Source organism: Pan paniscus, chromosome 7, assembly GCF_029289425.2.
Source record: "Pan paniscus chromosome 7, NHGRI_mPanPan1-v2.0_pri, whole genome shotgun sequence".
Classification (NCBI taxonomy): Eukaryota; Metazoa; Chordata; class Mammalia; order Primates; family Hominidae; genus Pan; species Pan paniscus.
In genome coordinates, this window is record NC_073256.2 from 17,782,875 (window position 1) to 17,800,405 (window position 17,531).

Here is a 17,531-nt window from a genome sequence, read left to right on the forward strand (position 1 = left end):
ATCCTGTGGCCCCATCATGCCTGTATCACTAGCTTCTGCCTAGTTCAGGAACACGCAAAACACATGATATTTCCACATATAAGTGAGGAAGGAGACTGGTGTGATACTGCTACACTGCTTCACCACGTGAGGCAGGAGACTGGTGTGATACTGCTACACTGTTTCACCACGAGGCAGGAGACTGGTGTGATACTGCTACACTGTTTCACCACGTGAGGCAGGAGACTGTGGTGTGATACTGCTACACTGTTTCACCACGTGAGGGAGGAGACTGTGGTGTGATACTGCTACACTGTTTCACCACGTGAGGCAGGAGACTGTGGTGTGATACTGCTACACTGTTTCACCACGTGAGGGAGGAGACTGTGGTGTGATACTGCTACACTGTTTCACCAAGTGAGGGAGGAGACTGTGGTGTGATACTGCTACACTGCTTCACCACGTGAGGGAGGAGACTGTGGTGTGATACTGCTACACTGTTTCACCACGTGAGGCAGGAGACTGTGGTGTGATACTGCTACACTGCTTCACCACTTTCCTTACAAAGGTTCTATACAAAGTCACTAAATTACACAATGCATAGGCAATATATGGGCAATACTCCTTATAGTTTTCTTCTGAAATTTTAGTTTTCTTAAAAAAAATCTTCAATGAATTATAACTGAGAAAGTTTAAAGGGCTCTGTTCAAACAAACATTGTCAACTGATTGACATACAAGGAAGAAAGTCATAGGAGAGGGTGACTCAGCTTCACTCAAGGAGCTCAGTGGGAAATCAGGCAAGGCCTTAAGAAGTTGCTTTGTCTTAACAATAGCTGTCCAGAGCAACAGGTGGAGGGGTCTGGTACTTTCAATTTATTCTACAAGGAAACCGGAAATGTGCTCCAGGAGGCCCCAGTGGCTTCTGAACTGCTCCTTCTACATTCTTTGCATATTATGATAGAAAAGAAAGAAGGGAAGGGAAGGGGAGGGGAGGGAAGAAGGAGGGAAGGGAAGAGGGAGGGGAGGGAAGGGAAGGGGAAGGGGAAGGGAAAGGGGAAGGGGAAGGGAAAGGGGAGGCGGAAGGGGAGAGACGGAGGGAGGGAGAAAACTGTCTCCATGGAAGAAGGAAGGAAGGAAAGAAGGAAGGAAGGAAGGAAGGAAAGAAGGAAGGAAGGAAAGAAGGGAGGGAGGGACGGAGGGAGGGAGGGAGGGAGAAAAGTCTCCATGAAAGAAGGGAGGAAGGGAGGGAGTGAGAGGGGAAGGAAGGAAGGAAGGAAGGCAGGGAAGGAGAAAACTTTCTCCATATTTTGCTATTTTTTAAAAACTTAAACCCTGTTTAAGTTTCTTTTTGGTGTTCATTCCTTTTCCTTCTTCTTTCTTAGTTTATTTTAAAGTGTATTAAAAACTTGATCATGAACAGAAAAAAACTAAACAAGAAACTATGCTTTGTAATGTAAAAATAGCCAAGTAAATTCTCGGGCAGTCAGGAAAAGGCATAAAAATTAGTTCAATACATTTTTAAAAAGCAGTCATAAAAATTTTTTTGTAATATGATTATGTAATAATATGATTTTTTACAACTTTTCAATAGAATAAATTAAAGAAAGTTTAGAGTACAAAAATACAACTAACTATGCAATAGTCAGTATATTGCATACAATACATATTTCTGGATTTGTTCACTAACTGAATGAACCAATATTAAATTAAACAAGATTGCTGGCCACAGGGAAAACACAGTAACAACAACTAAAAAAATGACTATTTTCAAATATGTGAAAGTTACATATTTTTATCTTTTATCAATAACTGATAACTAGGTTACAGCTACAGTTTTGGCTTTTAGGTGTGATAAAAGAAATACGTTATAATTTATTGTAATTGACAATTGTAATTGATTGCCTGACTTTCCTGCGATAATATAAACTTTGAAGAGGAAATTCAGATTCCCTGAGGACTCACTGTCTGCCAGGCACTTGGCCAAGCATTGGTTTATCTAGAGCTCTCAAAAACCTATGAAGAGGGTACTGTGGCTACCACTTCCTTGATTCTTCATCTAAGAAAACTGCTGTTCTCCCAGGAAGTCGAGCATGAACTGTAAGACCTGCAGCTAGGACTAGGTGGTGTGGGTGCAAACGCATACCAGATCAATCCCTAAGACTGTGTTTTCTCTACTCAGCAACACTCCCTCTAAGTCCTACACAGATATTAATATTTTCCCCAGTTCATTTATTTTTTATTTTTTTTTTGAGACAGAGTCTCACTCTGGCTCACCCAGGCTGGAGTGCAATGGCGCGATCTCAGCTCACCGCAAGCTACGCCTCCCGGGTTCACACCATTCTCCTGCCTCAGTCTCCCGAGTAGGTGGGACTACAGGTGCCCACCACCACGCTCAGCTAATTTTTTGTATTTTTAGTAGAGACGGGTTTTCACTCTGTTAGCCAGGATGGTTTTGATCTCCTGACCTCGTGATTCGCCTGCCTCAGCCTCCCAAAGTGCTGGGATTACAGGTGTGAGCCACCGCGCCCGGCTCTCTAGTTCATTTTTTACCAAAGAAAATATGCCTAATGCAAAGGAAAAACATTGCAGGAAATATTAATTTGGTGCAAAAGTAATTGCGGTTTTTGCTACAGCAATAGCAAAAACCGCAATTACTTTTGCATCGACCTAATAACACAAGTAAGTGGCATATGCAAATTCTCTACACCATGATATTTACATCTTGACTTCAGAGACTCTTGCAAGTACATTCCCTCTTAACTGATTTTAACTCAGCCCTAAGGCAAAGTTAGAACTAATTCTTAATGGTCTCTCCAACTATATTATTTCCAGGCTTTGGATGTATTTTTCTATCATATTTTACTGATAAAATAATAAACAGCTTATATTAAGGGCATTTAGCATTTGCAGGTCAAGAAGAAAGGCAAGTTAACTCTATGAGCTATTAAAATTTTAATTAAAGAGGTATTAATTTTATAAGGATAATTCTTGACATGAAAAATTCTTCATGATATATGATTACATAAAAAGGCAGGTTATAAAAGAGTCCATAGGAATTATATGTAAGCTTATGTGTGTATATATCATATATATAAATAAGAAATATATAAGTATATAAGAAACAGAAATATATTTGTTTCTATATAATATATACATAAATATATATAAGAAATATATAAAGAAGTATATTTCTATATATATAAGAAATATATAAAGAAGTATATTTCTATATATATAAGAAATACATAAAATGCAATAAAATCTACAATACCTTTTCTAAAAATCAAAGCGTATTCACTACTATTTTGAAAGATGATTGATACAGTACTTCTCTTCGGATATAACTCACAATTTTTGCTGTAAGGAATGTACACTGCATTATGAGAAATGAACACATGACTTTTAAGTTAACATAAAATCGGAGGATGAATGCCCCCATAAGAGGGGCCTTCCCTAAGCACAAGAGTGATGCGGGTTCATCACCGTTTCCCTCTGTGCCAGGGGACACACCCTGCCAGCGGCGCGCATAAGGGCAGCTTCGGGGAGACTGGAGTCTCAGGGTCCCTGGGCTCACACCAACCTCCTGCTCTTGGCAAGCTCCCTCCCATCCACTTCCTTAAGCCCAAGAGGAGCTTTGTTAAGTCACATCACTGCAATTGGTTCATTTATGTTAAGTTCTGCCATACATGTGCAGGATGTGCAGGTTTGTTCCATAGGTAAATGTGTACCATGGGGGTTGGCTGCACCTGTCAACCCATCACCTAGGTATTAAGCCCCACATGCCTTAGCTATTTTTCCTAAAACCTATCTTCCCCAGTTATTAAAATAACTATTTTAGCTATTTTAACATTAGCTTACATTTCCTTTCATTTTAAAATTTTACTATTTTAACATTTTGAGAATATGTTATTATATCCCATTTTTCATTAACACTTTAGTACAACTAAACCCATAATGATTCTTTAGTGAAGTTTTTGTGGTTGTTTCCTTTTTGATTCCTCTACCCTAACAGAACATTCACTAACCCCATATTTTCTTAATTTTCTTTATGCTTATGTACATAAGCGTATCTGGACACATGTTTTACATGTGTCTAAACACCCAATCCTATAAAATTATGACAAGAAAAGAAAAAATAATATCTTAATGTTTGCATGCAATACACAAATTATTAGACAAAGCAGGGAAACAGTATGTGAATCATCCTGAAACGACGTGAGACCTGGTAAATCTAACTGGTCCCTCACTGAACTGGCTCAACTCTTAGGCATAGTGACACATAGTTTAGAACAGGGGACAAAGTTTCCAAGAAAGCTCCTCTAGGGAAATATGGGCCTCCAGGAGAGTAGGAAAATGTGATTCTCAAAATAAACCTGAAGATGCTTGTTTTCATTCCTTCTTATGACATCTTCAACTGTATAAATTATTTCATCCAGAAAGATACTACTACTAATAAAAGGGATACCTTCTTTTATTTATTTTTTAATGTTATATGCAAAGATAGTGTTACTGGGTTGAGTATAATGAATTTTCTTTAGTCTCCTAAATCTGAGTTTTCTAATTGATCACAAGCACTGCAGGGCTGGATAGAGCTTCATCCTGAGAAGGGTTGAACCTGAGAATAAGCAGGCTACCAAGGGTGAGGTGGATGTTGTAGAAATCTGTGTCTAATTCCGCCTCACAGTAGCACAGATTTACCTGGGGCTCTGTTTCAAAATTTGGGATGGGGTCTCTGTTTTGTGCCATTAACTAAGTGCTGCACCAGGGTCACACTCAATGAGTCCTCCAGATTACACACTTGAGAATCTTAGGAAGTAGTTGGGAAAAGAATGCAAAGACAACAGCACACTTATGTGAGATACAACAGCCTACAACTCTTGTGAGAATATTTTTAAAAGCACACACAGTAAGAATCAGACCATATTGCAGTAAACAGCAAGAATCCTGGCAATTTTGTTCAGCTGCTTTTTTTTAACTTGAGGTTTTTGAGTTTTATGCCATTGCTTCCTGAAGCTTCACCATCTTTATGAGTCTGTCCTCTTTGAAATATTGTTTTTTCCTGTTTTAATAACATGCATATAAATTCTGTGTACTAGATTGAATCTTAGTTCTGAAATAAAACAAAACAAAACAAAATGGAATAATAAAAAACTAAAGCAGGCAGAAAGCTAGGGATGATCCAGGGACTTCTAATCAACATGACATGCCAATGATGGTCCATTAACCTCCTCCTCCATCCCCTGCTTCATCAGATATATTTGAAAAAGCAGTTTTTAAAATTAAGTTTGTTTCTATTTTTCTAGGAAAAGGCAAGAAGTTTAAAAAATGAAGGCTACATTAATCCTGAAGAGTTTAAAATGCATCAACGAATTTGTTTAAGCTGTGCAACAGACGTGGTATCTAGTGGACCAGAGACAGTATCTGGGATACAGAGAATGATGAATAAATGTGAGGTGTTTTTAATTTCTTCTTCTCTTCCTTGGGATAAATTAGAAGAAAGTGGAACCTACATACAAAAAAAGCTTTTGATACTTAAAAGCCCACTCTTTTGAGTTCAGTTAATCTCTCACTCTGCAAGAACAAGTTTTGTGTCCAATGGACAGATGCCACGGCAGATTGGGTGAGTCTTCCTAGCTAGCAAACTCCTCTGGTCGTCTGCATAGTTATCTACTTAAAGACACGAATAATTGTATTGATGGTATCTAGCACATCATTTAGGATATAGTAGGTGCTCAACAAATGTTGCATTGCATGGCCTAGAAGGCTCTAGGGGGATGGATACAGAATGTTCTGATACACCTAAGATGTGAAGACATAATTATGCTGTCCCCCTGTGTGGAGGTAACTGGGACAACATTTGTGGGCATTCATTCTCAATCGTTCCTTCAGTCATGCAATTTATTTTCTGTCACACAAGGAAGAGAATAGAGTTTGATTAAAGCTGTTGAATCTTTCCTTAAGTCCTTGCAGCTGCATGAGCAAGAGGCTGACACTAATATCTGTCTTCCCATCGCCATTCCGGTCCTCTTGGTTTCTTGTAGATGTGCGGATTTCATGTATTCCTCTGAGAGCTGAATGAGTTAACGTGATTCTTTCAGCCATATTTAGCACAGTGTGCAATAAATACTTCATGTATAGCAAAGCCTCCTGGTGCTAGAGACAGTGGGACAAGATTTCATTCAGCTCCGGTTGACACATTTCAGGGTATCCCCTAAACCCATCCCCCATTTTCCATAGCCCCTGACTTTACAAGTGAGCCTCTCTCTACGAACCCATTATTATATAATAATACTATATAGACTATACGATCGACTTGCTAATTTTCAAGCTGACCAGACCACCCACATTATCGGCGAAAGCAGGAGGTTTTGAGCAAGAAACTAGGGACACCTCTGTGAGCGATTCCATTCCTCCTCGCTCCTAAATAAGACACGATAGAAGCCTGCTTTCTGGGGAGAGTGAGAACAAAGGAACTTTGAGGATTTTGTTATGAATGTAAGATGCTCTCTACCCTGGAAGAGCGAGAAGCGATGATAATCCCCATATATTTGTTCAGAAGTATTCACCTACAGCACATGGGCCCAGAGCTATGGAAAGTATTGAGTAAATGAGATAGTTTGAAACTTCGCATCTGTTAGCTGAGCTTATTGGTCAGAGGCATCGTCCCAGGGAAGCGCAGAACTGCTCTGGTGTTTCTTTATCCACCGCCTTTCCCACATTTTAATGTGATCTTTTCCCTTCAGTTGTAGATTGCTTTCCATAGGGTATATTAGCAATAGGAATTGACTGCTGCTGCAGATATACCAATTCAGATAAACTTGGGCTCATATCTTTTGGCAGCAAAGCCTTATACAATATACATCATCTAAAAGGTGATTTTCTTATTGTCTTGTCCTTCAACAGGCCAATTATTTCTAGGGTGTGGCATTAAGGGTATTTATTACTTTATGTACAAACTACATTAAGACACTCAATGTTCTTCCACTTAAAATCGCAATGCTAAAATAGTTCTTAATACACATGGCACTCTGATAAATTTAGAGCTTTTAGGTTATATACATTATTTAAATTTCTGTAACACGGTAAGGACTAAAACACACTAAATATACATCTACGAATGAAACTGTCACTGTTGGAGATTTTTTTGGCAATGCAATCAATGAGTTAATTGGAAATAATAAAGAGTACAAAAGTTTATATTCATCAAAATGAAACCAGAATCATTTTCTAAAAGGCCAGATATGGCCTTATCCTAAGACTTTTGAAAAATCTCAGAGAAAACATTTCTTTAAAAAACAACCTGGAATTTGAATTTTTTTAACAACAGACATGGTTCAAAATTGCCATTTCCTGATGAGCAAACATTTTTGAAAGTAAAACTTGTTAATTAATTGATTAATGAAACATACCTTTTTTAAAAAAAAGCAAAAATGAGAGTGAATAGGAGTCACTGAAGTATTCAAATGTTGTGAAAGTAATAGATGTTCAGAAAAGAGTACTCCTGTGTTTAAATACATAAATAGCATTTGGTCTATGGCTGTATTTCCCATCTGAGAACTGCAGTAGTCATGGACACTCACAGAGGGAAAATGGTGCTAAGTGTTTTTAATAAATTCCACCTATTACAAAGAGGCAGTGAGTACAAAAGTCACAGGAAATTTCGTTCAAGAAGGTGACTACACAATGAAAACCCGAAGTTATTTCCTACTCTACTGTCAAGTATAGATTCTTAAAAATATGTTAAATCAGTATAAATATAACAGATTTAAATATTCCATATGAGAAACAACCAGCTTCTTAAAATTTTAGTATGTATGTATAGCAATTCTTTCAATACTTATCTTAATTACATTCACATGATTTAAAAGAAACACATGCATGAATAGTACATGTGCATGCACACACAGACACATGCACACACACATGAACACACATGCACACACATGAACACACATACACACATACATACACACATGCACACACACACATGCACACACGCCACACTCATTGCTGGGAGGTAAAGGAGTAGGGAAATAGGGACTGCTTATGGGCTTAGAGTTTTGTTTTGGGGTGATGAAACATCTGGGAACTAGACAGAGGTGATGGTTGCACAACATGGTCATGGCGAAAGTGCTCCTGAACTGCACACTTTAGAATGGTTAACTAGGTCTAGTTTTGTTTTGCTTTTTTTTTTTTTAATGAAGTCTCGCTCTGTCAGTCAGGCTGGAGTGCAGTGGCGTGATCTTGGCTCACTGCAACCTCTGCCTTCTGGATTCAAGCAATTCTCCTGCCTCAGCCTTCTGAGTAGCTGGGATTACAGGTGTGCACCACCACACCTGGCTAATTTTTTTGTATTTTTAGTAGAGAGGGGGTTTCACCATGTTGGTCAGGCTGGTCTCGAACTCCTGACCTCGTGATCTGCCCGCCTCGGCCTCCCAAAGTGCTGTGACTATAGGCATGAGCCACCATGCCCAGCAAACTAGGTCTAGTTTTATGCCATCTGATTTTCTTTTGAGATGGGGTCTTGCTGTGTTGCCCAGGCTGGAAGTGCCGTGTCTTGGTTCACTGTAGCCTTGACCTCCCAGGCTCAAGGGATCCTCCCTTCTCAGCCTCCTAGGTAGCTGGAACTACAGGCATGTACCTACCATCACACCTGGCTAATTTTTGTATTTTCTGTAGAGATTGAGTTTTACTATGCTGCCCAGGCTGGTCTCAAACTCCTGGACTCAAGTGATCTCCCTGCCTCAGCCTCCCAAAGTGCTGGGACTAAAAGCATGAGTCACTATGCCTGGATGAATTTTATCTCAAGAATAAAATAAACACGGAAAGAAAGGATTGTCCAATATCATGTGTTGGAGCTTCATCCAGTACTTGTGAATCCCAAAGCAGATTTTTTTTACTCATTAAAATCTGCTTCCCTTTATATACACTTATGTGAACTTTTACGTGCGTTTTAAAACTAAAAGCAATGTAGAAAGGCCACTTCTAGTTAGTGAAGTCCTTTTAAATTGGAGACACTTTTCCAGAATTTGAAGCAACAAATGGGTGTGGACGGCCTGTCTGGGTTTTCTAAATCATCCCCCTTGTTGAAGGTAAGGTTATATTTTCCTCCTTCAATGCATTTATTGCCAATATCCTGTTAACTGCAGCAGAGGGGGCTACCGTCTGCCCCTGTCCGGCATCACTTTCCTGATCCTGTTACAAAAGAGGAGCGTCAGGGCACTGAGGCAGAGGCGAACCACAGCCCAACTCTCAGCGTCTCCCAGATGCCAACTGGATCTACTTTAAAAATATTTTTTAGGAAGTCGGCTTCCAATTATTTGAGGAGAAGGATCCATCTTTTTTTCAGCAAAAGCAAGAATAAAGCTGAATTTTCATTAAAATGAAGGAAGCACTCAAAGGTCTCCCGGGACGTATAGTATAGATCTAATCCTCTAGTGTAAAACACAAAGGGAAGCTTTTGGTTTTGTTTCTAATGTTTTAAAAGACGAGCGTGGCTAAAGTTTTAGGACGTAGACTGAGTGCCACAATGAAGACAGCTCCCGTCTCGGCCCTTATGACTTCACTCTGGCCCAGAGTTACTGCCCTGCACTGAAGAAAGCAGACAAGGCTCGTGATGTTATTGTCAATGGTTGTTCTGAAAGTAAGAAAACAGGCTGGGTGCGGTGGCTCACTCCTGTAATCCCAGCGCTTTGGTGAGGTCAGGAATTCAAGACCAGCCTGACCCACATGGTGAAACCCCATCCCTACTAAAAAAAAAAAAAAAAATGAGCCGGACATAGTGGCACAATCCCAGTTACTTGAGAGGTTGAGGCAGGAGATTCACTTGAACCCTGGAGGCGGAAGTTGCAGTGAGCTGAGATGGCGCCATTGCACTCCAGCCTGGGTAACAGAGCAAAACTCCATCTCAAAAAAAAAAAAAAAAAAAAAAAGCAAGAAGAAGAAAGAAAGTAAGAAGGAAGGAAGAAAGTAAGAAAACAGCATTCATACAACCAAAGAAGTAGCCTAAGTAGTTGACCTCGTGTGTACTGATTGCTGATGGTCATTTTGGGTCATTCTACAAGGCATACAATTAAAGGGAATTGATGGATGAGCATTTTCAGAGTAACATTGCCTTGCAGTGGTTGGATTCTTTCCCCACACACAGAAGTGTGCACCTGCTGTTGTTGCTGTTGTGGTGCGGACGCAGGTGCTGATGTCATGCGGACAACCCAGCCGGGGCAGTGGACAGTTCCCAAAACGAGCACCAGTTCCCCACACGCCATCGTGCCCACTCGTGTGATACCACTGCCATGTTTTACAGAGGAAAACGGATGCTTTTTGACTAAAAGACGAAAACTTTTATGAAAAACAACTCATATGTGGTAAGTGTAGAAATTAAAGCCATCAGTGTTTTATCTTTATATGGAAAGTGGGTATAGCTACATAGAAACACACAGTCAAGTTTTTATAGGATCAATTAATTAAAAAATCTAATTCAGAAAATTATTTATAGACATCTTTATCATTCAATTTTTAATTTGTTTATTTTGGGTTAGAAACATAGAAGTCCTTCTTGATAATGTTTCTTTTTAATTTAATAAATTACCATATGAAAACCAATATCTCTTGAATATCCATAGGTTAAAAAAAGAATAGCGAAACTCTAAATCTCAGACTTTATACAAAAATTAACATAAAATAGATCACAGACTTTAAAATATATCAAATGCAAAGTGATAGAAAAAATAGAGGAACACTTCAAGATCTAGGTCTTGACAGAGTTCTTAGACTTGACATCAACACCATGACCCAGAAAAAGAAAAGACGATGAATTTAAAACTTGTGCTGCTCAAAGGACCCTGTGAAGAGCATGAAAGTCAAACGAGAGGCTGGGAAACATTCTGCGAATCATATACCCGACAAACGACTATCACACAGAATAAAGAACTCTTGAAACTCAGTCTTAAAAAGCAAACAAAAAAATCCAAACAATTCCATTAGGATGTGAGCAAAAGGCATGAACAGACATTTCGCTGAAGAGTACAGATGGGAATAATCACCAGATAAGGTACTCACGTCGTTAGCCATCAGGAAATTGCAAGTGAACACCACAGAAAGCTATCACCACACATCTATCAAGAAAGCTAAAATAAGACAGAGTGACTGCACCGAATGCTGGAGAGGATGTAGAGAAACTTCATCGCCCACACATGTTCGGTAGGGATGACAAATAGTACCGCCGTGCTGGAAAAATGCTTGGCAGTTTCTTATAAGACTAAACTTGCAAATACCATATGTGCCAGTACCATTTACACTCTTGGGCATTTTTCCCAGAAAAATGAAAACTTATAACCACACAAAATCCTGTTCATAACAGCTCGTAGCAGCATTGTTTGTGACAGCAAAGTCTGGAATCAACCCAGACGTCCTTCAATGGGTAAATGGTGAAAAAAACTGTTACATCTGTACCATGAAATTCTACTCCACGGGAAAAAGGGACTGAATTATTGACACAGGCCACAACTTGGATGAATCTCCGGAAAATTATGTTGAATGAAAAGGCCCATCTCAGAAGGCTGCACACCACATGATTTCATTCATTTATATACCATTCTTGAAGGGAGAAGGTCAGAGAAGTGGAGACCAGGTTAGTGGATGCCAGGAATTAAGAATGAGGTTGGGATGCATGGGTGTGTTTATAAGGGGAGTAAGGGGGATTCTTGTGAAAATGGAAATTCTCCATCATGACCACATCAGTGTCCATATGCTGGTTGGCCTAATACCCTCTAAGTTTGCAAGATTCTACCACTGGGTGAAAGTGGGTAGGGGACAAAAAGGACCTCTCTGTATTATACCTAGTGCCTGCCTGGGAATCTACAGTTATCTCAAAATGAAACATTTTATTATGAATGTATTTACTCATTCAACAGAGAAAAGGAGGACTTCAATGGGAAAAAAGAGAGAGAATTGATGACATTTTATCCTAACAAAAAAATAACATGCTGAACATATGACATATTTTACATATTCCATATAAACACGTAATTTAGTAATTTACCATATTAAAACATAATGTTAACATATTTGAGCTGAAATATTTTTTAAAATGAGAGATTACAAATTAGATCAGCTTCTTCTCAGGATGATCACCCACAAGACCTCCCATGTTAGATTTTCACGGAGATAATGCGGTTACTAAGTAAAGAAATGAAGCATATTGCTAACGGACGCACACACGATTGTGAGGACCTGACGGCGGGGTGAGGGATGTTTGACTCTGGAAGTATCAGGCCTGGGCAGCAAACTCAGCTCTGCTCCCTATGGAGTCCAGCGGCCTCCACACAGAGTCACCGCTAGCTCTCTTGAGCTCCAGAGCATATTTTGCTACGCCCTGCTCCATACTTCCTAAAACACCACTGCACAGTTGTCAGTCATAAGAGTTCAACTGCCAAAAAGATTGAATTATGCTAGAATGAGAACACAGCAGTGTTTTGCATCTCCTCTTATTTCTTGTGATTGTGAAACTAAAGTGAAAGAGATCATTTCAACCCTAATTCTGCACATCAGATATTTCCCATGTAATTATTAAAGGAAAAAACAAACACAAATACAATGAAAGAAGAAGACAAGTTGTAGTTCAGGTGAAATCGGTAACCATGTTCCTCTCTCCGTTTTTATTTTTGGAGGGAGACCATGTTTGGATAAAATGAAAGCTGTGATTGAAGCAAGCTCACCCTTGTGCACCTGGGGCTGACCAATGTCCCTGGGCTTCTTAAGCGGGGGTGGTTCCCTCCTCTGGTCAGGGGCTGGGGCTCGGCGGAGGCAGGGGCACTAGCTTCACCCCCTCACCCTGGTTTCCTTTGCATTCTGCACTGTGGTTAGTTGAGTGAACTGGGTTTCATCAGTGTGTTGGTCAAAACCCAAACATTCTGATCCTGATAGTATTAGTATTTTAGGGGGAAACGGAGGTAGAAGTCTTTACTTAGCCTTTGAGCTTACGCCAAGCCCTCCAATGTAGACCTGAGCCAGAACTCTGCAGCTGAGTAGCCAACTTCTATACAACTTCTAATCATTTTTTAAATGACTTGGGTTCCCACTCTGCTATCAGCTTATTTGAAGATAGCTCCCGTGGGAGCCCTAGGATAACAGAGGTTCTTGTCAGAGAAAGAGACATTGATAAGTTCCTGGCTTTAATTTCATCTTAATACCATAAAAAATACTTGCCCTTCACACTAAAGTACAATGCGCCACCAATAAGAGTGATGTTGTAATGGAAAGTAATTGAAATGAAATCCTAAACATTATGAGCTCAAACATCTAGAAATGCAAAAAAGAACACAATTTTCTTGGAAACTCAGATTTAGCCGAGGTCTCTGTGACTATGTTTAAAGAAATGAATCAAAAAATAAATAATTGAAAATTTAAAACAGTAAGAACTTCGTAAAGACAGTCATAAAATTAGAAGCATAATGGCCCCCAAATGCTAACTATACAGGGTAGAAATAAATGTGTAAATACATGAATAAAAAGAGAAATAGAAGATGAGTTATCTTTAAGGGAGATAATTCTAGATTTTCATGATTGAACATCTGGCCACGAGACAGGAAAAAGCCATGGAGACCTTTGCGCTTACTCTCAGAAATGCTTTCACACCTGAATGGCGAGAGTTTGCAGAACTCTTTATGCATTACCCTTGATTCACGGAGACAGGCTCTTTGGTGTTACTGGGCAGCCTAGAACACTCTCAGAGCAAAGGGCTCATTCCTGGATGCTTTTCCTACCTCGACACGTGGGCAGAGGGCTACTCCACTGGCCGTTGCTCCGACACTGGGCTCGAGACACGCCCTGCAGCAAATAGCCCGTGTTGCAGGTGAAATTCACGACGTCATTCAGGTTGAACTCACTGCCATTAGTGAATCCGTGGGCAGGGTTTCCAGGGTGACCACATGTGATGGCTGTAGAGAGACAGGTCAACGTCATTGTTAAATAATGAACAGGTCATCACTTTCCCTTGGGATTATTAATAAGAAACATGCAGGCATGCTAACGGTATGGACTGAAGGTTTTCCACTAACCAGGCAGCTTACAGATGGTATTTATATTCAGAAGGGAATATTGGGAGCTAGAACCCCAGGCTGACCCTACAGGCTTTTAATATAATTGTGGAAAATAACAAACACCTGCCAAACACGCTTTCTTCACCATCATAATTATTATTTCTCTCTTGAATCATGACAGAATACCAAATGATTTAAAAATGAAGCAGTGAAAAACAAGAGATGCTAAAAATTCTTGTATTAATCATGAGTTTTGAACATTTTCTCCATACACACCAGCTGACTCTGTGAAACCCTCCTTTTGAGACAGTATGGGATTTGTCTGATACTTTATAATGTCCATGTATAAATTATTGCAATATCAATTTACACATCATGAAATTAGCAAAATAACTAAGCACACTCAGCTCCTATTTTTGTTGAGAATCTCTGTCATATGATCCTTTGAAATGCAGTGAACTGTCAATATGTCATGCCCCAGATAACAGCAAGACAGATCAGGGAGAGATATCTATCATTCACCCTTTCAACAGAAACACACTACAGCCATAAAACTGGTGTTTTCTTCCTCATTTATCTTGTCAACAATTTTTTTCCTATAAGTAAAGCTTTTACCCGTGAACTTTGTACATTTTTCACATCACTATTACAGATAATCCTTGTCACTGTTTTATCAACATTTCTTTTGTCTACTTCATAGGAAAATAAACAATATTTTTAAAAACAATTGGTTTAAGGGAAATTGGGCAATAAAGTGAGAGTACATTGTTCTAAAAATAGTCAATATTTACAATATTTATCGCTGAAGTTATACAGCTCAAGGTTGATCATTCATTACATGTAATTTTACCTCTTTCTTTTTTTTCCCTTTTTTTTTTTTTTTTTTTTTGAGATAGAGTCTTGGTCTGTCGCCCAGGCTGGGGTGCAGCGGCACGATGTCTGCTCAATGCAACCTCCATCTCCAGGGTTCAAGCAATTCTCCTGCTTCAGCCCCTCCTAGTAGCTGGGATTACAGATGTATGCCACCACGCCAGGCTAATTATTGTATTTTTAGTAGAAATGGGGTTTTGCCATCGGCCACGCTCGTCTTGAACTCCTGACCTCAGGTGATCCACCTGGCTCAGCCTCCCAAAGTGCTGGGATTACAGGCGTGAGCCACCACGCCTGGCCAATTTTACCTCTTTCAAGTAAAAGAAAGAATGCTTACAAAACTCCCTATATTCTTGACGAAGCAATGACAAAAATACAGGCAACACGGATGAGGCAGGGAGTGCCGCTGTTTCTAGGACGGCAAAGCTGCCCAGCAGACCCAGACTCTGCACCTCCACCCTCCTACTATCAGCTTTTCTCTCCACCCAGTTTATCCTGTGATAAAATCAAGGAGGAGGAATCCATGACACCACTTGGCCAGGGATCCATTTACAATGAATTAATAAGCAAATTAAATGTGAAGTCAGGAAAAGGAGTTTGAAGGAAACAAAACGGGAAGGAGATCAAAAAAAGGAAAGCGTGAACATGGCACCTCTCCTGTTCTCTTTCTTTGTACAGGCAAAACTGAAAGTTTGCTGTTCCCTTTTACAGTGAAGATTAAACAGGTGTGTATTGTGACCTAATAACAAAAGACAAGGTGGCAAAAGGAAGCCTCGATGAATTCGTCCACAAAGAGTGCACTTACGGACACAGACAGGCGTTTGTCCAGACCACTTGTGGTCTTGCAGGCATATCCTCACGGAAGTTCCCACAAGCCGGAAACCAGGATTGCACTGGTAAACCACCGTGTCTCTGTAACTGAAGCCATCTCCACTAATGTGACCGTTCACGATCGGGTCTGGGGAACCGCAGTGGCCAGCTAAAAACGTAAAACCAATTTTAAAATTTAGAGTATCTGTCATTTACAAAAGTAGTACATTCACAACTTTTATTATCAAGTCAATAACAGTATTGAAGGTGCAACATATCGAAATCTTTCTCATTACATATATATGTATACTTTTAAATATAATTTTTCTTCTTTTTATTTTTTTTTTCAGAAATCCTGGAAAAAAATAAGTAATATTTCTAATATGAAATGGTTTGTATTTTCCTAGTTGTGATTTTCCCATCTATTCATTTCACTTATTTTGCTTACCCGTATTCAGTTATTTACCTTGTTATACTATTTTCAAATCAAAGCAAAAAGTAAAGAAGGAATTCTTGGTATTAACATGAACAGGGCTTCTTAACCTACTGATTATGGGTAGTAAGGAGATCGGTGAGGGGGGCTTCCAGTCAGATAGACTAGATAATCAAATTACCTGTGAAATTCCAAATGGAAAGACAGGGATCAGAGAATAAGTTCAATTTCAATTATGAAAATCTGAGTTATGGGTGAGCCGATGTCTGGGTAAAAATGGCCTGGAATCAGTTGAAAAGAGAAGTCTAGAGTTCCAGGGAGAGATGTGCTGAAGTTAGCGTGGACTTGGGAAAACAGGAGCATGCACAGCTGACAGCTGAAACTAAAGGTAGCAGGGCTTACCCAGGTGCACAGTGAAAGAACAGGAAGAAGTGCGAGATCGGGACAGGCGTCTTTACTTAAGGGGAGACAGAATGTCCATGTAGATAGTAAAACAATTGACAAACATGGCATTGAAAGAGCTTTAGTAACAGAGCTTCCACATGGAGACAGACCCTCTGACATTATTCCACTCACCCCCACCATTTTTTTTCTTTTTTTTTTGGCAGGGTCTTGTTCTGTCACTCAAGCTGGAATGCAGTGGCACCATCACGGCTCACCATAGCCTCAATCCCTTGGGCTCAAGTCATCTTTTGGCCTCAGCCTCCTGAGGAGATGGGACTACACCACCACGGTACATGTTGCCATGCCTGAGTAATTTTTTTATTATTATTATTTTTAGTAGAGATGGGGTCTCATTATGTTGTTCAGGCTGGTCTTCAACTCCTGAGCTTAAGCAATCCTCCTGCCTTGGCCTCCCAAAGTGCTGGGATGACAAGTGTGAGCCACCACACCATTTTGTTACCTTCTCTTCCATCTCCCTCTTCTGCCTCTTTACTGCTCTCACTTTTCCTTCTTCCCTTTCCTCCAACTTCTCCTTTTCTCTCTCTCCCTTCCTCGCATATATGGAAAGGGTATTCTTATTAAATTAACAAAATATACAGGCTGAAGAGTAACTTACATGAATTGGACCTGTGTTACACATGGGTTTTGGAGTCACAAGAAGAGGAAAAACATTCACCATGAGTTCCTAAATAATCATCTTTGTCACTCTCCTATAGTTGCATCAACATTTCTTTTTGCTTAATTCACAGGAAAATAAAGAATATATTAGAAAAACAATTGCTTTAAGAGGAATTTTGCAATAAAGTGAGAGTACCCGTATTCTAAAAATAATAATCAATATTTATCTTTGAAGTTATAGAAAGAAACTTTTCGTAGGAAAACAGCTACAGAAGCCTTCAGTCCATGCAAAATATCAAGGCGGAGACTTTCCCTGCCCATTTATTTCCCCAACAG

The 17,531-nt window shown here is 39.6% G+C and overlaps 1 protein-coding gene across 2 annotated transcripts in view; it reads right to left on the minus strand.

Annotated features, from left to right (window-relative positions):
* CSMD1 (CUB and Sushi multiple domains 1) overlaps nucleotides 1-17,531 on the minus strand; it is a 2,070,470-nt gene that overhangs the window by 49,528 nt on the left and 2,003,411 nt on the right. For both annotated transcript variants that reach the window (XM_034966977.3, XM_034966976.3), the window contains exons 53-54: nucleotides 15,696-15,869; nucleotides 13,745-13,918 (exon numbers count right to left, since the gene is read on the minus strand). In XM_034966977.3, coding sequence (XP_034822868.1) covers nucleotides 13,745-13,918; nucleotides 15,696-15,869 — 348 coding nt within the window. The remainder of the gene's footprint in view (nucleotides 1-13,744; nucleotides 13,919-15,695; nucleotides 15,870-17,531) is intronic.